This window comes from Amphiura filiformis, chromosome 17, assembly GCF_039555335.1.
Source record: "Amphiura filiformis chromosome 17, Afil_fr2py, whole genome shotgun sequence".
Classification (NCBI taxonomy): Eukaryota; Metazoa; Echinodermata; class Ophiuroidea; order Amphilepidida; family Amphiuridae; genus Amphiura; species Amphiura filiformis.
Genome location: NC_092644.1, coordinates 40,207,045 through 40,231,614, shown reverse-complemented (window position 1 = coordinate 40,231,614; position 24,570 = coordinate 40,207,045). Strand labels below are relative to the sequence as shown.

General features: G+C 37.8%; 2 protein-coding genes across 2 annotated transcripts; one reads left to right on the top strand and one right to left on the bottom strand.

Annotated features, from left to right (window-relative positions):
- The first annotated feature begins 5,298 nt into the window (after window positions 1-5,298).
- Window positions 5,299-9,941, top strand: LOC140137787 (cytochrome P450 2A10-like). Its single transcript, XM_072159555.1, has 3 exons — window positions 5,299-5,731; window positions 7,185-8,126; window positions 9,567-9,941. Exons 1-3 carry the CDS (start codon window positions 5,359-5,361, stop codon window positions 9,749-9,751), a joined length of 1,500 nt encoding a protein of 499 aa, XP_072015656.1. The 5' UTR covers window positions 5,299-5,358; the 3' UTR covers window positions 9,752-9,941.
- Window positions 9,942-18,911: 8,970 nt separating this feature from the next.
- On the bottom strand, window positions 18,912-21,116 carry LOC140138436 (methyl farnesoate epoxidase-like). Its single transcript, XM_072160331.1, has 2 exons — window positions 20,379-21,116; window positions 18,912-19,783 (listed from the first exon to the last, which is right to left on the bottom strand). Exons 1-2 carry the CDS (start codon window positions 20,938-20,940, stop codon window positions 19,599-19,601), a joined length of 747 nt encoding a protein of 248 aa, XP_072016432.1. The 5' UTR covers window positions 20,941-21,116; the 3' UTR covers window positions 18,912-19,598.
- Window positions 21,117-24,570: the final 3,454 nt, after the last annotated feature.

Sequence of the window (24,570 nt, the reverse complement as noted above, 5' to 3'; positions counted from 1 at the left end):
CTTTTAAATTGATTCAGACCTAACTTATTGGATGGGAATTGATGAAAGAAACATTTTGGCGTTTAAATAATCTTAATCGGACCTTTCATTCCAGAGATATGGCCTTTCGAGTGTCACGGTTTTATATAGGGCTGCTAGAACATGTTAAAAAGTTAAAGTCCAAAATGGAATACTAACAGAAAGTGCAACTTTAAGGTACTTTTTCTTAATGTATTTATTAACTATCTGATCTGGAACATTATATTTGCTTATAACAACATGAAAATAAGATCATCCTGAAAATTTTATCGATTTTGTTGACATACAACAAAAAATATAAGACCTCAAAACCCATGGTTTGTTTGGTGAAACCTCAAGCATGATCATAGATGGCCGCCATGGAAAATATCTCCATAGAGGAGATGAACAATAAGTGCATTATTTCAAATGAAAAGCGGTAGTCTTAAACATTGTTCAATCTTTTAAGGTCAGCACATTTTATCTTCAAAAATTATTATATTTCATCATGGCATAAGTTTGGTAACATTAATCACTACCAATTTTGAGAAATTTGCTCCAACTCAAAGGTTATCTTTACTACATTGAGCAATACTGTGTGTGCATGGAAGACATGATGGTCCCCGGTTTTTATACTCCCTATGAAATGGACATGGTAGTGAGAAGTGCACGGGGAAGTGCATGATTTGAGATGGGCCGCGGTAGGCTTAAACATTCTTAAATTTCTTAACATCCTACACATTTTGTCTTCATAAATAGTTAAATTTTATGAGTATGTAAGTTTGCTTGTCTGATTCACTCCAAATTCGGAGATAATTGCGTTTGAACACCTGATGCACGGCATGGTGTCACTTCAACCTGTTGTAGTTCTCATCTCATTAAATTTTTCATTAAAAAAAGTTGATCTCTTCATGCAGGAAGGTCCTCTCTATTTACTGACCAAACAGGAAAAAGTTTGGTTAATGTTTTCTGGTGGAATCAGGAATTTCTTGAAACACCCTGATATAGGCCTACATTTGGATCAAAACAAGTATGTACGCCATTTAACAGGCCTGGGATTTCTTGTATCGATCAGTTTCTCCATAGACAATACGTGTGTGAGAGCACGCACACAGTAAATGAAAAATCGTTCTAGTGGAAACTGTATTGAGAGTGGGCATCCCTATTACTAGTTCGGCTGAAAACCTTGGCTTGCATTTCGTTTAGTATCCTGAAAAGCTTCGCGTATTGCTTGGTTTTCATTGAGAACCACGATAGGCATCCCAAGTGCTGTGAATGAGAATACGTGCCCATACTTGTTACCAAGCTTCACCAAAACCTTGTGGAGTGGTTCGGCTTTGTAAAGAGCGTAAACGATGTGAGGAGCAAAGCCAATGTAGGGAATTAGAGTCCATGGACCTGGCGGTAAGTTGCTCTTTTTAGAAAGAAAAAAGAAGACCGCAGTCGTCACTACGATGACAGACAAAAGAAATATGGAAGTAAAAGACGATTCCGAAATAATCGAAAGTGCGAAAGAACTTGCTGACATTTTGGACTTGAGTAGTCTGATAATACAAATATCAAACGAAAATTGATACGTCCAGTTTCGACAATATAATATTGCGCACTGAGGTATTAGAATAACAATTGTTTGTCAAGTTAAAACTATGATGACCCTTGGTCAAGACTAGTACTTAATATATAGATATAGCTATCATATTGATCTTTGACTTATATTTGATTAATTCCTAATTTTCAAAATAATTACACGGATATCGATGTGTTGTGACCTCGGATAAGATAATTGCTTTCTTAGATTGCACGTCAGTGTAGAGCGAATTTCTAGTGGCTTAGCTAGCTTTTCGAGACCAGGGGGGGCACACAATTGGAAATGTACCGACGGCCTAAAGAATTTGACAGTTTTTGAAAGGTATTCCCGTGTATACAAAAATGGTGTGGCCTTGGACACACACAATGGCTTAGAGCTATTGTGGTTTGTAATATTACTCCCTCTAAATTCACTTTGATAATATTATATTTCAACTCGTTTTCCTCAAATGTGCCATTCGTTGTCGACAGAAATAATTTACATGCTAAGAAAGATTAGTAATTCAGCTAAATGGTGGTAGGTTTTGTTTGTTTCAAAAAGTCTATATTTATTGATTTATGAGGGATCTTCAACAATCCATAAAAACAGGTAGTAGCTCTTAAACGAAGCAAAATTTATTTTTTCAAAACCCGATGGTAGTCAAAGAAAGGTTTCACACACCATATATTAAAATTTCAAACAACTGGGATAAATAGCACATATGAGGAAATTAATTTTTCGACATGGATGTGTGCCAAAATTGAACAACTTTGATGCGCGCGCTTTTCAATTTACTGTTGTGCTTGCATGCACAGTGTGGCATAATAATTGAGCAGCCACTGTGACATACCTACTCTTAAATCTTGGTTACAAATATAGATTTGGTAGGTCGGAAACGGTCTGAAGAGAGAGGCCAATTTTGATTAAAAAGGTTGCCAACATTTATGTAGAAATCATTACAGATTTATTTTTGAAAATTATTAAATTGGTTTATTTTCCTTCAAATAATTTAATCAATATCTAATGTTTGCAGATAGTACAGTTTTACTGGGTATCATGTCTTTTGCACATCAAAACCGATACATGTTTAGAATAGCCTTCGTATTGACCATTTTCTATCGGGTTTTTGACTTCGATCGGGTGTGCACTTTAGGGTGTGCACTTTATTGGTTCAAGTCATATTAATTGGTTCATAAGTTAAAATCAAATAAGTCTTATGCACAGTTTTTGTATCTTATGAGTATTATACAAGGTTATTAACAAATTTTTCATCTTATTTCCACGTCAAGATGAATCAATTGCTTAAAATAGGACGTAATTACGAATTACCCTTAAACGTGGTTTAGTCAAATTTTGGCCAATTTCTCTAACATTTTTGTGTATGTTGAACCATTCAATGTTTTCTTCTCATATAAAACATGTTTCATTTTGTTTTGAAGTCCCAATGCATGTCAGAGAGCTCAAATAGGACCAACTATTTATTCTGAGTAAGCAGTTGGACAACCACATCTTGAAAACATTCTTATGGAGATTATCCAGTGCAACAATATGATGCTTACTAAACTTTTGGCTTTAGTTTTTATCAAATAACTTTTATTTTATAGCGTAGATGTAAGAGTATAAATATGGGTAATTTCAATATCCTGGCACATACGATAACAGAGATGTTATGATGGAGGTAGAACCTTTTGAATGACCTTCGTATAAACTAAGTCCAAATAAGAAAAGCAAACAAATGAGGAAAAACAAAGCTGTGCTTTAACTTGAGATTGATAGTCCATGACAAAGTATGGATCATAAAGTCCAAGAGCAGATTGTGATTGCTCATTGTCTAGTCGATTAGATAGATTATTTGAAGGTCATATTTATCATGTTTACAAAACGCATAGCCCGTATAACGCATATAACTCAATATTCAAAAACTAATCAAATTGGACCCTGGGGCAGTAACTTCTATCCGATTATATACTTACTTCTTTTCTTAATAACAGGAACAGACAACCCCAGACTATGAAGAGTTCCAAAACGAGCGAGGTCTCTTCACAGTTGTCGATCCAAAACACGCCTTCATTTTAGAAACTGAAGATGCAGTCGATATCAAGATAAATCACGAAAAACGTAATTAATTATTTGAGCATTTCTTTTGTGATGTTATGTTCAATAGCTATTGTTGATTTTGGACAGTGTTAGAATGGCTGTATTTTCACAAATTGATACGAAATTCTATAAAAGTGAATACTACCAGTTGAAGTTGATTTTAGAGTGATGTTGCTTTGTTAAAAGCAATGGGTAGTTGGGTACCACTCAGTGGGATTTGCCTGCCAAACATGGGACGTTACAATAGGGAAGCTGAAAAGTTCCGTTGTCTGAAAAGTGTCGACTTGATAGATTGATATGATATACCGTAAAACCTAGTCTACAAGCATAGTGCTTCTCATTAAAGCTACATTAATCCAGGTGCCATTATGGAGTTTGAGCAAATAAATTACAGATCCAAACATTATACAAACAAGTATTATTGTAAGACCAACCTATTGTATTAGTATCTTCCCGCTTGTTTCGTATTAAGTAAGCTTTCATCAAAAACACTATGCTTGTAGACGAGGTTTTACGGTACAAGATATTCAAAGAACAGTCACATGGCAGCAGATCGTTCAGTGTAGCTGCACCTACTAGACCTGGAATGCTCTGCCTGCAGACATTCGCAGCACTACTTCTCGGCAGAACTTTAAAATATGCTTAAAGACTCATCTTTTCAAATTGTCGTTTAAGTTGTAGTTTAATTTTTGTACTTGATTTAAGGTATTGTAACCTTGTTTTGGGGTGTTTTTTTTATTTAAGGTATTGGACAGCTGGCTGGTACCCCCCCCCATCATCCCCCGTTCCCCTCCCCCCACTTCCGCCACCTATGAATTTCATAGGTATGAATATGAATTCTAGTCGCTTTTATATACGAGTGCCCACCCCCGGGCAAAATTAACATTAAAAATTTAGTGGATTTTACGGTGTTATAGAGTTATAGATAAGTATAAAAAATTGAATGTCAGTTTTGAAATTTTCAGAAATTTCCTATGCAATGCGCATCACCTGTTACAAAAAAAGTTCTGATTTTGTATTTTTTTAAAAATTGAAAATTAATCCATAGATGCCCGCAAACCTTAAAGGCTCGGATAGCAACGTTTGCATAGTATTTTTTCTGGGACGTGGGAGCACATCAGACATATCGAATTGCATTCTGAATACTAGGGATGTCCTTTCGATATCAAATAATGTTGATTTATTTTGGCCTGCCAAAAAATCTTTGCCCCCCCCCCTATAATTCACCACACCGGTTGTACACATAATTATTGCACCATATAGCTGGGAGGAAATTTTCCACTATTTTTGGGCCTTGGTGTGCTCTTATGTCCAAGAAAAAATACTGTACAAACGTTGCTATCCGAGCCCTTAAAATAGTCTACATTATGTTGCATATTTAAGCGTTTCCGTACTGTTTTCCTAAGCCATTTTAAAAGGCGCACCATGAATGTGTACCAAAATTGCCCCCTCCCCGGCTTGCCAAAATGACCTCCCCCTTTGGCTCGCCATAAAATAATGCCCTCCCCCCATTTTACCCTCCCACAGGGCTCATAAAAACACGTTTTTTATGGGTCACCCTGTATTTATTTATATAGCATTTGACCTAATGAACCATTTATCTTGTTTTCATAATTATACGTCATTCCGTTTACAGGTTGTGAGTAGGCAATGTTGACTATAGTCACGTCTGATTCAATCTAGCAATCTGATTCAAAATGACAGCAAATTCAATTGTGTTACCTATGATTTCAGGATCATCTTTCACTCATATTTTACTTCTGGTCATCATTGTTGCGGCTGTTTTCTTCTTTCTCTCCAAAAAGAGAAACTTGCCGCCAGGACCATGGACTCCAATCCCTTACATCGGATTTGCACCAAACATCGCCTACGCTCTCTACAAAGGCGAATCACTCTACAAGTTTCTGGTGAAACTTGGTAACAAATATGGACAAGTATTTTCGTTCACGGCACTTGGGATACCGGTCGTGGTTCTGAATGACTATAAAGCAATACGTGAGGCATTTCAAGATACGAAACTAAGTGATAGAGGTAGCGCTGAGATGATAATCAAGGCTATTGGCAGGACATGTAAGTAGCTGTGGGTGGCAATTTAGGGTTTTGCTGAAACATGAAATGGTATCAGCCTATAGTGTATACTATACTTACTTACTTACTTTACTTACTTACTTACTTACTTACTTACTTACTTACTTACTTACTTACTTACTTACTTACTTACTTACTTACTTACTTACTTACTTACTCAGTACTTACTTACTTCTTACTTAACTCGCCCCTTTCAACCTACCAAAAATGCTTGCCTCCAATCCCCCCCCACCCTTTGCCTGGCCAATAATTATTGCACTACCCCTAAGACCCGGGTCAATATTTCTATTTTGGGTCCATTTCATATTTCGAAATCCCCAGGACGCATGATTCCTGAGTGGTGTCAAATGAAAAAGAAAACAGTAAAGAATATAATAAGAAATAATAAGAACATTCCTCGGGTCAATATCCTATTTGAGTCCGTTTCATAAATTCCAACAAGGTATATCTCGAAAACCCAACAAGGTATGACCGCCCGGATGACAGTGGTATACCACAATACATTGCCGAAGCCCCATGGTTCACCTATGGTGCGATAACCGCTCTACAAGCTTCTACATGTAGTTACTATTTGTCCGTGAGGCGCTATCATCATCGTTATGCACCACACTAACATGTTAATCAAACTGTGTAGACTTTCATTCAACTGGGTATGTTGAAATTAAGAATTAATTTAAATCTGGTCAACCAGACATACCTATTTTAACGGACGAACCGACGGACAACCATCCCATACCACGGTGACTTATCTGAAAAACTCAAAAGAATTTATTGCGACCACGGGATTACCACCCACTTTAAACCCACAAATACTATCCGCCAGTCCTTAGTACATCCCAAGGACAAACAACCCAAGGGAAGGATTAGTGGAGTGGTCTACGGGGTACGCTGTTCTGGAGAGCAAGATTGTCAGGACTCTTATATAGGAGAAAGCGCCCAACCTCTTCACAATCACATGCAACAACATCGCAGGGCCAGCTCTAGTGGAAACGACTCCGCAGTTTTTCTTCATCTGAAAGCCAGCGGACACCATTTTGACACCAAGAATGTCCGGATTTCAGCGGTGGTTTGAGCGTGGCGTGAAAGAGGCCATCTAGGTGAGGGCCGAGCAACCATCACTCAACCGTGGAGGAGGCGTCCGGGCCAAGCTGTCACACGGCTGGGACCGAATCATAAAGGACATTCCTCGTCGATTGTCATCAATACCGGAAGTGTCCGGTACTCAAGGTCATTTGCATCACAACCCAACTGAAGACTGAAGGTTTCAGTCGCAACGTCGGTGCGTCCGTCAAAAATAGGTATGTCTGGTTGACCAGTTTTAAATTAAATCTTAATTTTAATCATGTTAATAGTGTTCAAATTTTCCTTTCATGTTTAACCAAAATCAGCAGTTTCAAAATATAAAAATGTCCCTTTCTTCTAATCTTTCCTGTAGGGATCAGATGGGATGACATGGGACCATTTCGAACTTTTGCTTTGACGTGCTTCCGAAAATTTGGAGTCGGCACATCTCGTTTTGAGGAGCCCATTGGTAATGAAAGCACATATCTGATCGAGGAGTTAGCCAACCTTAGAGGCAAAGCTGTAGATCTTACTTGGCATTTCAATAATGCCGTATCAAACATCATCTGTAAAGTTGTTTTTGGAACTCGATTTGAACTTTCCGACGAACGCATTCATCGGCTGACGAATCTTTTGAATCGTTATAATAACCTTGCGGGAGCGGGTGGCTTGGAATTTTTTATACCAATTAGCATCCCAAGTATAGCGAAGCAGGAGATGGACAAAGCTTGTGACGAGCTGCACGAATTCATAAACACCATGATTGAAAGTCACCGTGAAAACTTCGACCCCAATAACTTAAATGACCTAATCGATACGTGGTTGAATGAGATACGACTTCACAAATCCGACGATCCTAATTCTTTCCTCCATCCAGATAATATGGCAGGACAAATCTTCCTTCTTTTCCTAGCGGGAACTGACACGACTTCAGCTACACTTCGATGGGGCAGTCAATACCTTGTCCGATACCCCAATGTACAGGATCGCATACATCGCGAAATCGATACGGTTGTCGGTCGTAATAGATTACCAAAGTTGGACGATAAACCGAATCTGCCTTACACACAAGCCGTTATTGCGGAACTTCATCGAATCATTTCACTGGCACCGCTGTCAGATTTTCATGTAGCAGCGGACACCACAACTTTCCGTGGCTACACCATCCCGAAGAATTGCATAGTGATTTCTAACTTGTATGCAGTGATGCACAGCCCTGAAATATGGGAAGATCCAGAAGAGTTTAGACCTGAACGGTTTTTGGACGATGAAGGCAACCATCTTGAAGCAGATGAATTAATTCCATTTGGAGTAGGTAGGTCATGCAAGTAAATACCAAGCTTCTTGGGGAGGAGTTTTGTTCCCTTTCAATTAAGTAATATTTTAGAAGCTGCGGTAGTGTAGTCAACATTTCGGAAGAATCTTTTCACAGACACCTAACCTGTATGCACTGTCACGTCCAGTCGTCCACTCATTGTATAACACAGAAAAGTGGATTGTTATGATAAATTGGCAGCATCCGTAAAGCCATAATTATTGTAATATTTGCCGAACAGGACTCTCTCAAGTTTTGTCAAAATTCTGATTTTTACATGATTGTAATAGGCATAGGCAAAAGAGTGATGTTTCACAAAGTTTGGATGAGGGTCTTATTTAAAGCCGCTCATCCACCTTACAAAAATATCGGTTGAAAAGGTAGATGACGCGGGCCAAAAAACGACGTAGAAGCAGGTCCGTTTTTACCACCCTTTTACATTATTTTGAATATTGTTGCTATATTTACAATGTTTGGTGGTTTGTATTGATAATTTACCACTTTGGTGACCATTTTTTTAACCAGAATTGTGTCTTTTTTATCAGTCTATAATATCGAATTGATTAATTCGAATTAAACAATTCATCGAGTGGCCATGGGCAGCGCCATTAGACATGTTACAAACTACCAAGTGACAGGTGATGGACCGTACACACACAAATGAATAGGCACTTTTTTGATAATTTTCACCAAGGTTACTCAAAACTTACCTAGCTAATTTATTATAAACCAGGGGTCTCTGTCTTTTTAATATGTTATGAAAAACTTAATTCAGAAAATATTTACCAACGGAAATAAAAATCCATCGACGGATAGTCTTGTTAAGCTATCACAAACTTGGAAAAAAATCTGAAAAATCCAAAATTTTGGTCTAAAAATTGGCCAAGGTTACTGCTGTCCCATTCAAAAGCACAGGAAGACCACCTGCAGCGTTGAGGTCAACTTTCTAGACTTCCTGTCTACTGGCAGTAATGGCTACTACCCAGTGTTAACATCAATGAATTGGGTGTGAGAGCGCTGTTCAACCTAAAAGCTGTTATGCAGCCTACTGTTATGCACGCGCTTTTATTAAAAATTTGGTCTTTTTATGATCAAATGAAAGTTATTTGTAATAAACAGAATCTCCTTACATCTGTTGAGCTGTATGACAAATTAATAATTGATATGCAAATGAGGTAACTTTCTTGGCATTCCTAAGTTAGGACATCAGCTGTAGCTCACGGATGTGTTTACTTTCAAATAGCGGACTTTTAAAAAGCCTTTGAAATAATATTTACCACACTCAGATACTTTAAGAAATTTCAATTGAAATCATATTTATCTTTGAAATTTCCATGTGACATCCAAATCAGATATAAAATTAACACCTACTCTAGGACATAAAATATAAAGAACATTTCTAATAATGATATAATACGTGTTTTATTATTTCCTTTGTAGGACGCCGAAATTGTCTTGGAGAAGCTCTCGCCAGACAAGAACTCTTCATCTTCTTTACCCATCTCCTGCATCAGTTCAAGTTTGAAAAGACATCTGAGGACGCACCGATGCCTACTTTGATACCCATTGACGGGGTAATCTCACACCCAGAAACATACAAAATTAGAGTCATCAAACGAGAATAAATCTGGTATCCTATTGTTTGACCATAATTATTATCATGGTGTCATCCACTATTCGGCATAATTTGAATTTTTTATCGTATGATTGTTGGGTCCCATGCTTACCCCCTGCACAATGTGTTAAAATACTCAACAATTTCGCAGAATTCCGCATATTGCAGTTCTTTCATTGATACCCTGTAAGTATGGGGCCTTGGGGGTATGGGGTTTGTTGGTCTTTGAACTGGAATCCAATCTCCGTGGACCACTGAATCAAATGGACCATGCTGACAATGGGGGTCAAATTCAAGATGGCGGCTCGCTTGTTCGACGTAGCTGTGTAAAAATACGCCAATATTCATGCTCATAATACGAACGGCGAGCTGCTACATGCATTGTAAGTGCTGGAATGAAATAGTAATTTTCTTCGTTTTACCTCATAATGTTTGGCTCGAACAAAAGGGAACAATGTAATCAGTATATATCTTTGAAAACTAACATTTAAATAGGAATCTATTCTTTATACAAATCACATATTGCTTTAACCCCATCAGAAAAATTGGCAACAAGGTTCATTTGATTTATTGGTCCGTGCAGATTGGATTTCAGCTCATATTTTCGTTACTATTGCATTTTTAGGTAATGGTATATCATGTTGCACACCGACATCGCCTGGTTAATAATTACTTGGTACAGCAGAGACACTAAAATCAATACCCGGGATCGATACACGCGAATGTGATATGCACGATTTGATATTCAGACGATAAATCTTTGGATACCGGGATAGAAAATGATGAATATCTCCCGTATTTTTTTATTCTAAAGAAACCATATTGTTTTCCTTGCACTTGAATATATGTGTGGAAAGGATATGATAGTCGTTAGCTTGCGTATTGCGAAAGAACCGTGCGTATTGAGTTCAAAAACTGACAAAAATTCAGATTTTATATGTGCCGAACTATAGCGCAGCGTAGGCGACTCGTGGAGGCAGTCTAAAAGCAGATTACCTCATGGCGCATACCATGCTCACTCACACACGGAGAGGTCAGTCACCGGGTTATTGTCAATAGCCTTAGTCGGATGTCCCTCAGCCCATTTTGCATCTCAAAACTATTGAACAGATCGGAACAAAATGGCCATGCGTGGCTGTGGATTCAACCTACCATGGCGATTTCTGCCATGAAGATATCGGGGCGATGACACTCTGTGTTCTGGAGGGGGTTGTTGGAACATAGTTATTCTATTCTATGAATGCATTGGCACAGAAAACAAAAAAAAAACGAATCTGAACAAGTGTTATTTTAGTGACTTTTTTAATCAATACCGAATATATGAATATAAACATTTAGATAACAATGCTAATCCTACAACAAGACCACTTAACAGAAATATTGAAACAGATCATACGATGCTATTATAGGTGTTATGAACAAAGAGCTTTCAATAGATTATATAATGCTTTGTTCGTTTGATGCCGATTAGAAGTTGCGACAGGCTATTCATAAAAGTGGTACCATTGTTTCAAACAAAGGGGTTCCGCCATTAAATCGGTCACTGATCCGGCATCATATTAACGCTCTACACAACAGACGAGTATCAATAAGTGACCACAATACAGTCATGTGTAAGGGCAGTCATGTGTACCATTGTACCCACGTATCCCAAATGTGTGCTTGTGTGGTCTGAAATCTATAAAGGAGGCTTTAGCTGTCGATGCAATCATCTTTACCGCCCACCTGAAATTAGGCGCTTCGTTTAAATAAATTGAATGCTCTTGCTGATCGATTACACATTAGAATGTATGAAGACTGCCATTTCCACATATCTATATTACACTATAATGGTAATCACTATACGTATACAAGCAAGTATAAGTATAGGCCTATAAAGGTTGTTTTTAAGAAATTTCCATTTAATTTTATTTTAAGAAGGAGATTGGTATAGAAATAATGGCGTACCCAAAGAGGGGAGGGGGTTGGGAAGGGCAGATTCACCCCTGTGAGAAGTCTTGGGAGGGGAGGGGGGAGGAAGAGGGGAGGAGGGGATATGGATAATGAGAGAGGGCTGGAGGAAGGGAGAAATGAAAAGATATAGGCCTAATAAAAACAATAGATAAATTGAAATATCATAAGGAAAATGATGGGAATGAGAGAGGGAGGGTGAGAGGGGACAAGGAGAGCGAGGGAGTGATAGAGTGTAGACATAGGAAAGAATAAGTAAAGAAAAGGGAAAAGAAAGGAATGATGAATACATTCAATAATTATTATTACTGTCTGTTCAATTAGCTTAGATTCTTGAATTTTTAAGATATTTGACAAAATACAAAATTGCGGTCAAAGTCATCAAAGAAAAGTGTTAGCACAGCCTTAGACCTAACGTGATTTATACTTTTCAAATTCTAAAGTTCAATTTAAAACCCCATTTCTTTTCAATTTTGGTCTTTTCCCGCGATATTTTCAAAACAAGCCGTAGAACGTCGGGTACCATAAACTTTTTGAATCAATCCATTTAGAGCAATGGGGACGCCGGACGATATGTCACAATGCGCTGAGATAGTATTTATTCGACCATCCGCATCAAGAATTGTCCAGCAAAATAGCTATATTTGTCAGTAGGCCTATTTCAGATTTGTGTTAAAATCCTACTGTTGAAACATTACCTTATATGAACTACATGCAAGTTTTCTAAAATAGACCCAGCTTATATAAATACATGCCTTGCGTATTTATTTATTTATTTATTTATTTATTTATTTATTTATTTATTTATTTATTTATTTATTTATTTATTTATTTATTTATTTATTTACTTATTTATTTATTTATTTCCTTTGCGAATTTATTTTGCGAATGGATCTGAGAAGGTGTAGGCATTTAGGCCTATTATAAAACTACACATTTATGTTCAATTAGTTATTTCGTTTTGTTTGTTGAATACAAACTATGAGAAGGACAAAAGAACTTTTGTACAAGAAAATATTATTCAAAATAATCAGGTTACAGAAAGCAATTTTTTTTTTTTCACTGTATCTGAAAATGTCAAGCGAATGCTGATTCTTGGGAAGGAATGATGGTATTAAACAAAACTCAATTTACATTGTAAACCAGTTGAAATAAGATGGAAAAAAATGTTTAGGAAAAATAATGCTCAGAATAATGTTATGCATAAAACGTAATCGCGCCATATAATTTCGTGTAACAAAACCGGTGGACCATCATCACCTATAGAACCTATCCAATAACCGGAACGGTATAACAATAGAGGCCCTGCATCATTTTATCGACTGGCTCCAAACAAAGGATTTGAACCGGTGTCCTTCACCGTAGTTATGGCGGAGTGCAGTTCATTCAATCAAATGTTGTCATCAACCTATTTGATCGTAGTGCAGGGTTATGTGTGTGAGACGAACTGTCACGGTAGATTGCAATCATGCTTTTGTTGAATGCATTTGAGTAGTCCGCCATATTTACGGGATGATACGTCACATGCAAGGCCTCTATTGAAATGACAGGACAGATTGGTGAACAGGTTGTTTTGCTATATTGGATAGGGTCTATGCCCTAAGTTGAGAATGGACCGTCCCACTCGATTTGTAAAGAGGTCGCGAACCCTTTGGGTGGACCCAAGTAACTGCCTAAAATGAAGCAAAATTGAAAAGAAATCGTGTTTTAAATTGAACTTGGGAATTTGAAAAGTATAAATCACGTTGGGTCTAAGGCTGTGCTAACACTTTTCTTTGATGACTTTGGCAGCATTTTTTAATTTTTTCAAATATCTTAAAAATTCAAGAATCTAAGCTAATTGAACAGACAGTAGGCCTATATAATAACTAAACACATAAACAGCACTGGGCAGCCATTTGATGATGTCAATGCCTTTATTCGTTACCTAATTAAAACGTCCAGTCAGATGTATTTCACACCTGCCAAACACAAGTCACCCAATTTCGAAAACTGGACGTTGAATGTACAGTGTATATTGTACACTCTCATGAATATTGATTGGCAACCTTTTCCAATATGTCAGCGCTCTAATCGGAAACAATAGAACAATGGACCCTGCAGAGCGTTGGTTATGAAGGTGACATATAAATGTTTAAGTACATGTACCGGAATGTGTATTTTATAGTCATATCCAATAATAAGGTATATTACATTTTGAATTGATTATAAGGAATGGATATGTTTCTTTGTGGATATTGTCTATGGTTTGTTGGAAATGTAAATATAATATGTAAAGTATATATAAGTAAAGTAATATAAAAAGTTATAATTTAAAGCTGATACATCAATTGTTCAGAAATTTGAAAAACGGATATTAGATATACACTCCGCAAAAGAATTAAAAGATCAGTTGAATATAATCAGCATTTTTGAAAACATTGGATATGATGATAATATTATTGATAATTGTGCTTGATCTTTCATAACATAACTTGTTCCCCAGGTTGTAAACAAAATTCACTCATTACAAATATCCGCTATCACCCACATCTTGAGGGGAGGGGGGAAATAGAGGCTAAAATTTCGATTTTGGAGCCATTTTTCAAACGTCACCACGGTCAAGGTCAAGTCACATTGAGATGGGTTTGTGTATGTGATGTGGGTATAAGATGCCCTCAATGTATCCCCGGGGTGGGGAAAGTCATTAATGTAACCGCACAAAAGATGATCTCCCGGCCCCCCTCCTCACATATCTGAGGGTAGGGTCATAATTGAGCTCCCTTAATAGTGCAACGTAATGCATAAATGAGTACTCTATATGATCTGTCGTTCTGTACCATTTAATGACGATTAAGAGCCCCACCCTCAGAGAAACGAGAAGGGGACCGGGTAGTCATCTTTTGTACGGTTACATTAATGACTTTCCCCACCCCCGGGGATACATAGAGGAAATAATGTGACGTATAGACCCACACACACGTCACATACACAAACCCACCCCAATATGTGACTTGACCTTGACCGTGGTGACGTTTGAAAAATGGCTTCAAAATCAAAATTTTGTCCTCCATTTTCTTCCCTCCCCTCACGATGTGGGTGATGGCGGATATTTTTAATGAATGAATTTTGTCTGCAGCTGAGGGAACAAGTGATGTAATGAAAGATCAAGCACAATTATCAATACTATATTATAGGCTATCTATCTATCTATCTATCTATCAAAAATGACCCAAGAATTAAGTTTTATATCCCGATATAAATTGAATCTTGGGTATATTACGTATGTTTAACATATTTTGATGATAATAATAATAAAATACTAATAATCTATCTATCTACTATACTAAAATATTGAGCGAAGTGTGTCCTGTTGTTTGCCTTTCCGGCTATGCGTTTCGCCGTGCTTCGACGCATCGATCCGATATTTCGGATGTGGATAGGTATCGGGAAAAGCATGTTGACCGGGTGGTTTTGAAGGTCATCGGAGGTCAAGGTCAAAGGTCAAAATTTCAAACTTTGTCCGATCGGGCCCAAACTTGGTGAGTGGAGTCCTTTAATAATACAAGAAGAATATATGGGCGAAATAAAATCGATGTCAACCGAGGTCAAAGGTCATTACGGAGTGGTCAGATTTCAAACTTTGTCCAATCGGGCTCAAACTTGGTGGGTGGAATCCTTGATACGAGGGGAATAAATGCGCGAAATAACATTGAGGTCAACCAAGGTCAAAGGTCATTACGGAGGGTTCAAATTTCAAACTTTGTCCGATTGGGCTCAAACTTGGTGGGTGGAATCCTTGATAGGAGGGAATATATGCGCGAAATAAAATTGAGGTCAACCGAGATCAAAGGTCATTACGGAGGGTTCAAATTTCAAACTTTGCCCGATCGGACTCAAACTTGGTGGGTGGAATCCTTGATAGGAGGGAATATATGCGCGAAATAAAATTGAGGTCAACCGAGGTCAAAGGTCATTACGGAGGGTTCAAATTTCAAACTTTGTCCGATCGGGTTCAAACTTGGTGGGTGGAATCCTTGATACGAGGGGAATATATGCGCGAATTAAAATTGAGGTCAACCGAGATCAAAGGTCATTACGGAGGGTTCAAATTTCAAACTTTGCCCGATCGGGCTCAAACTTGGTGGGTGGAATCCTTGATAGGAGGGGAATATATGCGCGAAATAAAATTGAGGTCAACCGAGGTCAAAGGTCATTACGGAGGGTTCAAATTTCAAACTTTGTCCGATCGGGTTCAAACTTGGTGGGTGGAATCCTTGATACGAGGGGAATATATGCGCGAATTAAAATTGAGGTCAACCGAGGTTAAGGGTTAAAGGTCATCACGGAGGGTGTCAAATTTCAAACTTTGTCCGATTGGGCTCAATCTTGGAGAGTGGAATCCTTGATAGTAGGGGAATATATGCGCGACTAGACTATGCCATAGTCGATTTTTGATAAATAAAAGCATGTTATTAATGTTAATCATGATGAAAGCATTCAGTTGAACTCGAAATTATACTGATATTTATTACATCAAAATACTAGTATAAAATTGTTATGAAAAAATTTATATAATTATATTAGTGACAGTAAAAGTAAAGTGTACGTAGGCTTATATTATGAATGCAACATATCATAATGTCATAATTGTATTGGCACTTCAATACTGAACAATTCTGATTTTAGAATCTGCCAGTTTATTAATCGCGAAATTCCAGGTTAAAAATCGACTATGGACTTTCAATTTTAAACGGAATTTTGAACGGGCAAAATCCCTAAGGGAGTGTTCAGAAATACTTTGGTGGGGGGCTGGAAAATATTTTTTTCATGTCGAAATTATTTTTAACCCCCCCCCCCCTCTTCGCGAACCAAAACCTTTTTCGACCCCCCCTCTTAATGGACCTAAAACTTTTTGACCCCCCCCTCATATAGGTTCAAAACTATTTTGACCCCCCCCATCATAATGTACCATTCTAAATTAAATAGCAGAGGAAACATTAATGATACTAACATTTGTATTCATGTGCAATGAAATTGTACCCATGGCATTCAGCCCTCGAATGAAGGATCTGAAGGGGCACGGCAACTTTTTAGGGCATGTTGCAATTATTAATTTGCCTTGGATTTTCACTGAAAAGGCAAGGCAGCACAGCATTTTGTAATATTTCAAGAGGGCATCATGGCAACTGTTGAAAATTTGAGAAGGGCACCAAGGCAATTGCTCAAAAGGGAAGAAAACACACACAAACAAACATAGATAGATGATTTTAAAATGAAGGGGCAGGGCTGGGGCAAAGACAGCAACTTCATTAGAGGGGACGGCAAGTGACTGCCTTGGGTAAGGCCAATGATAGTCAATTCATTGTTTCCCGTTACACACTTTTTCATGACTGTGTAGGTGACCATTTCATTTTTCATTATTCATTATTTTATACTATTTCATTATTGCATCTGTTACAGGTGTAAACCAATAACTACCCATACCAATAACTACCCATGTATAGATGTGATAAATCATAGTTTGTAGTTTACGAATGTAGTTTACAAGCACATGAAGGTGATTGTGCAACTATTTTCAGAAGTTTCACAATATTTTTTACGGGATGAAATCAGAGCAGATCAAAAAGTGCGGGCCAGAGAATTGAGTAGGTATTCATTATTAATTCATTATTAACCATATACCATGCTCCTACTGCAAAGAAAATCCCTGAAAATCAACAGAAAGAGATTTATGATATAATTAAAACCACAATTATTTATTGATATGTTAAAGTTTCTTAGAAATCAACATTTTATTCAAAATAATGAAATATTTTGCCAGCATTTGGTTTTGAGCGGAGTAGGGTAACGGGAAACAAGGAATAGACTTTCATTAGCCTAAAGGACATATTTAGAGGGCATTACGGCAGTGGGGTCGGGCACCCACGGTAAAATGCCATGGGTGCTGTGGGTTAATTCAAGGGCTGCCGAAATGGTGTGTTTTGCTAATTGAGGGACCAGTTCGCATGATCGCGAAGTGCAAAATTTTGTAATTTTACCCCATTTGGGCCCAAAATATGGTGCTTTTCGATGTGCTAAGAAAAGTTGAATGTGGCAATTTTTTTATTATTGCTTTATTTTTTCTTCTATTAGGATTTTCAGTGGATGTCCTCCATGGAAAAATTAGGGGGGGACGTGTACCCCGGTTCTCCAAGCTTCCTCCGCCTATAATTGTAATGCAACATAATTTAGTTACTATATATCAGTGATAATAAATTAATAATCTGTACTACATGAAACATTATTGTAAAAATTGCCAACACTAAAGAAGATTGCAGCTTTTAGAGATTTAAAGAGCTGACCAGAAAGAACTGACACAAACCTCAAAATTAAGTTATAGACAAGACAATTTTAACACTGGCTCAAATGTACTTTTGTTCTGGTTTAATACTGGAACATTTACACTAAAAACTTTCCATTAGTCCTATAGGAACCTATTTTTTGGGTGGTCATTGTCCTAAAAAGTAAAAAAATAATTATTTTTGCCACCTGTGGACCAATGAACCCCCCTCAAATGGGTTCCTATGGGACTAATGGAAAGTTTTTAGTTCATTTTATAGCCTAATTAATATGTTTTAATTTGCTTTTTATCCCATCTCCATAGGGCATATCGTTTTTGAGAAATCCTGCGCGTAGCGATGACGCGTCGTTAAAATTCACTTCTGAGATATCGGCAATTATGTATAGAAACACCATTTTTTAATTATCTCCATAGTTTAGAAACACTATTTTATTTAAATATTTGGTGAAAAATAAGTACTTGAATGTTCACAAATATTTCTGAAATTTGAAACTAAAAGCTTGATTAGTTTTTGAGATATACATTTTTAAAGTGGAAAAATCAAATATCGCAGCTTGAGAAAACAATAGAATACATAAGAAATATCGCAGGTTGAAAAACAATGAAATACATAAGAGATTCTAATTTACGAAGTTACATTTTTGACCATAACTTTTGAACAGAAGCTCCGATTGATGTTAAACAAAAAGCAAAAGAAAGGCAATGTTTCCCTTTCTATAAATATATCATTTCTTATTTAAGCCCTTGCAAAGGCATATTCCCCCTTAAGAACCACGGAACCAATACTAGGCTTATTTGTACTCATTTTAATGCAATTATGCAGATGCCATGGTCATGAAAATTCACAATTCTGACATTTTTTGAATTAAAAAAAATTGAAACTCGGTCGTCTGCACTCGACACCCCCGTGGAGAGAGTTCGTGTGTTTCCTCTGTCCTTTGATGTAGAATGGTACATTATAATGGGGGGATCAAAATAGTTTTGTTCCTAATAATGGTGGTGGTCAAAAAGTTTTTGGTCCATTTAAAGGGCATTTCGTGATCCACAGCCTCATCCCCCATTTTTCTCCACACAAAAAGAGACCTCTTGCTACAAAATGTTTATGTACCCAAAACTTCTTGCAGATTAAATCTTTTAGCAAAAATATCGCCAAATTTGAATTTCGTTCTGGTATATCAGAACAAAATAACAACAGTGGCCTATGGAGCAGTGTACATAATCATGCATAACTCGCAACCGCAAAATCGGAATCAACTGGAATTTTGGGAATAAGCTTTTATCGTGGATATCTACTGGAAAATGTCATAAAAAGAGGATGCTAGCATCACGAAATCCTCCTTTAGGTGGGGTCAAAGTTTTGGGTTCACTAAGTGGCGTTAAAAATATTTTCCCCCCCCCCCCCCCACCAAGGTATTATTTCTGAACACTCCCTTGGTAAAGTTTTGTTTGTCAAATCCTTCACGATTCATGTTATGATTACAGAAAGTGTACTGGAGTAACAAGGATAGCGGCTATTTAGGAAATAAGAAATATTCCACAAAGCCTGTCTTTGATAATGGACCCAGAGAGAAGATACCATATTTATTTAATCACGTTTAATGGCCCTAAGTTTGTACTTTTCAGGATGAGTGACAACTCCGTCAATTGGTTTCAAGGTAGGCATCGGTGCGTCCTCAGATGTCTTCTCAAACTTGAACTGATGCAGAAGATGGGTAAAGAAGATGAAGAGTTCTTGTGTCGCGAGAGCTTCTCCAAGACACATACGGCGACCTATAATCGAAAATGTTAATATAATGTTATATTATGGTACATTATGGTATATTATAAATATTACTCCATAATGTTATATAATGGGTGTGTTTTGTATATCCCCACATCTTTTCACATCTTATGTCACATCTGAAGTGAGGACACTATACGTAGGGTGTAGCCAAATAAAGGAATATGACACTTGTTCACTGAATGTGTGGACAATGACTAAATGAGCTGACACTTATCAAGAAGGTCCACACTTTTCATATTTGGAAACATTTACTGTTAGACTGATTGTTCAGACAGGGCACAGGCTCGGTCGTGCATTTGTCCCGGATGGAGGGGGAATAACGAAATGTCTCATTTAATATATTATCATAATCTGCCATCCTCTGGCTACGTTACTGTGGTCTTGTAAGAGTTAATGAACATCATAGCATTCCCTCTTGGTTAATGTATCTTGATGTCATCAGCCCTTAATATTTTATAACCCCCCCGACCCTACCCCCCATTTTTCGTATATAAATTCAATTACCCCCCAGTATATTCAAAAGAAATTTTCTAAAGAAAATTCTAAAGAAAATGACAGCCCCCTTACTATAGGCCTACATACCTATTCCAAATGGAATTACTTCATCAGTTCCTCGACAGTTACCCTTATCGTCCAAAAAGCGTTCTGGTCTGAACTCTTCTGGGTCTCCCCATATTTCAGGGCTGTGCATCACTGCATACAAGTTAGAAATCACCACGCTATTCTTCGGAATGGTGTAGCCACGGAAAGTTGTCGTGTCCCCTGCTACATGAAACGCAGCCAAAGGGAAAAGTGAAATGATTCGATGAAGCTCTTCAATGACGGCTTGTGTGTAAGGGAGATTCAATTTATCATCCAGCTTTGGTAACCGGTTACGACCGACTACCGTATCGATTTCGCGATGTATGCGATCCTGTACCTTCGGGTATCGGACAAGGTATTGACTGCCCCATCGAAGTGTATTTGAAGTTGGGTCTGTCCCCCCTAAGAAGAGAAGTAACATTTGTCCGGCCATATTATCTGGATTTCGGAAAGAATTAGGACCATCGGCATCGGATTTGTGAAGTCTTATCTCATTCAACCACAAATCTATCAAGTCATTCAAGTTATCCGTGTCAAAGTTTTTACGATGACTTTCAATCATGCCGTTTATGAATGCCAGTAGCTCATCAACAACTTTGTTCAATTCTTGCTTCGCTTTACTTGGGATGTTGATTGGGATAAATATTTCCAAGCCACCTGCCCCTAACCCCGGGGGGGGGGGGTCTCAGTACAAATGACCATACGGGGACGTGCCGCAAATATGGGTAGCATTTTCAGCCTCTTGGTATATCAATGACCCTTTTTCAAAGCCTATTTTGGTATATGAATGGGTCCTTTTTCAAAATTTTCTCAATTTTTTCGGAAAATAGCCCAATTTTTCGTTAATTTAGCACAAATTTTCAAAATTTTCGGAAAATTGGTAAAAACTAGGACAATTTGGGTTAAATTCGGCCGAAAATTTTGACTTTTGGTATATCAATGGGTCCAAATTTCTTGAAAAATTGGTATATTTATGGGTCCACTTTCAAATTCTCAGCGGCACGTCCCTACCAAAACCAAACTTGAGTACCCCCCCCCCGGGCCCCTAACAGTTCATTTAGACGATTCAAAAGACTCGTAAGCCGATGCATGCGCTCGTCGGAAAGTTCAAATCGGGTTCCAAAAACGACTTTAGCGATGATGTTCAATACGGCATTATTGAAATACCAAGTAAGGTCGACAGCTTTGCCTTTAAGGTTGGCTAATTCCTCGATCAGATATGTGCTTTCCTTACTAATGGGCTCCTCAAAACGAGATGCACCGACTCCAAATTGACGGAAGCAGGCTAGCGCAAAAATCCGGAAAGGTCCCATGTCATCCAATTTGTTAACTACAAGAAAATGATAAAATGTAGAATGGACAAAAATAAATTATGATTTTACATTTCTATTTTTTTCAACTAGCGGGAGTCCCGCGCTTGGCTTCGCGCGGGTCCCCGATAGTTGAGTAAACGGGAGCGGTTAGTAAACCGCGGAGTGGTTAGTAAATATGGCAAACGGTGATGATAATTATTAAAACCTGACCTTTAACCTCGGATGACCTTTATGGTTTTAAACTCCCCAAGTGTCAGGGATTATAATTATATTCCCCAAGTTACAGCCTAATGGGAGTAACTGTGAATTTGACCTGACCTTTGACCTCATATGACCTTTGCGCCGGGGATTGTTTTTCCCGAGATACAGCCGATTAGAGCTACTTTAAATTTGACCTGACCTTTGACCTTGGATGAACTAACAAATGCGTTGTTATGGCAGACCAATTTTTACATACAAACCAAATTTGAGGGCCATATGCGACCTGTCAGTTCCGAGAATAAGGGCGAAGAGACAGACTCACATATCAAAAATCTTAATATAAATAAATACCTGTGAATACTACATGTACCTTCAGAAATGATTTATGTAATGATTGCAATCCATTTGTGACCAAATGTAATTTGACCACTCTCACTGTGTAAATCTTGGTTTTGTGCAATCCCGGTAAGCGAAATAAACAAGTAGTGTTGAAGTCTAAATTAATCATTTTCAAGTATGCTATTGTTTAAGTCATATTAAGATACAATGAAAAAAGTACTTGTAGTTGCATAATTGCGCGATTTTAGTCGGAGAGAGTACCCGGGGGCCCGAGTGGTCATTGACAAGGGGGTATCATGCGTGGCCAAAAAATCACGTAAAAGGGTCTATTTTCACGACCAGGCACTGTACGTACGTATCGTGAAAACACGGAAATCAGAGAAGGCATCTTTTACATAACAGATTTACGTATTTAGGGTCCGTCCAGACTCCAGTTCTTCATTAGTTTCACGGCCTTCATATTTATCCTCAGATTCGACTGTGTAGTTCTCTGTTTTGTCTCTTTAAATCCTAAAAGATTGCCGACTTGGCCAGCTTTGCTCCCGGGCTTTGCTCTGGTAATATTTTTCCATTAACCCATTGAATGCTACAACCCTACAACATTCAAATGTAAAAATGTAGATATTTATATAGCGCTTTATGTCGTAAACAGCCTCAAAGTGCTTTACATTTATTCCGCCGTTATTAGAATATGTCGGAACCACGTTTGCTGCCTACAAATGGCGCAGGGTTCATCAGTACAATGACTGTGACTACCCCTAACAGCTTCCCATTGCACCTGGGTGGGATGAGGCAAGGCGCCTTGCCCAAGGGCGCAACACACGGTGGCGGGCGGGGACTCGAATGGTAATGTACACATGCAGTACATATTAAATGTATATGCACGTGGACACTCTGATTTTAATGGAAGAGTTTCAATTATCCTTTATAAATCCCTAAGAAGAGTTTATTATTACATTTTAAAATGGTTACTATTATTTGAATTTTCTAACTTAAAAATACAGATTTTTCAAGCTAATTTTAATGTTGTATACAATTATTTCACCACAAATCTACGGAAGAGGATCGATCTGGCCTGTGACCGTGTATCCAAAATGGCTGTCGTGACTGTGCCCATATAAATAGATGCATTATCGCCAAAAACATCAGATTTTTGACCCAATATGTGATCTTGATTTTATTTTAAAAACACAATTTAAACATTTAAATCAATTATGAAAACATCAAATGGATAAAGGTAAGATGAATGTGGTGCAGAATTGACACAAAATGCGTTTTTGGATCAGTATCAAAATTCTACAGTCATAGTCTCATATTCATTTATGAATCCTGCAAATCTTGGCTGAATTTGAAAGAGCACCTTGCATCAGTCATTATATTTTACTGACATTTAAAATTTTTTTACTGAATTAAAATTTGTATGCACTTCTCACCTTTTCGCAAGGTAGGCCGGCCTTAAAAAATAAAAAAATCGGAACATTATTTCATGATTTTTGTTTCACTTTGAACCATGATTTGTAGGTATATAATAATATTAAGAGAGGAGAATAATAAATCGTAAAACTTTAATAGGGCCAACAAAAATGCTGTCAAAACATTCTGCTCTGGAAGCATCACCATCTCAATCTCCAAGGAGCCATTCGGAGTTACTATTAAAGAAAGCAATGAAAATGGGGCTTAGTTAAGTAGTATCAAAAGAAATGCTTGCATAGGGTGTTTTTTACTTGTTTAGGGGTCAGAAGACCAGTACTTGATTAGGATAGGAAATTACGCTTGTTATACTTCTTTAGGGGTGTATTTTCAGTCCTTGCAAATACTTGTTTAGGGTGCTTTTTGAAACTCCATGGCCACGCATGATACCCCCTTGTCAATGACCAGTATCCTCCCCCTCCCGTCCCCCTCCCCCGTGAGAGAGTGCCAACATTTATAGGGCTCTCAATTATTTATAAAGATTAGCGCGAATAACAAAAGAAATCTTAATAACAATAATCTATGGCGAAACAGTTGACACTGTACTAGAGGGTTAGGGACAATGGTGATAATAATATTAACTAGAACAACTGTAGCTCAAGAGTCACAAATATCAGGTAGTGGCTTCTGATTGACCTCATTTGACCTTTGATCATTTTGATCATGCGCCCGCATATCAATCGGGCCCAATCGGGCCCATTTTAACATTTGACCTCATGTGACCTTTGACCTCCGGTGACATCGGGTTGACTTTCATGATTCCTTCGATGCTTTGCACCAAGTTTAAGCCCAATCGGGTCAAGTTTACCATGTGACCTCATTTGATCTTTGACCTTGGGTAACCTCAGGTTGACATTTTCATGCTCCCC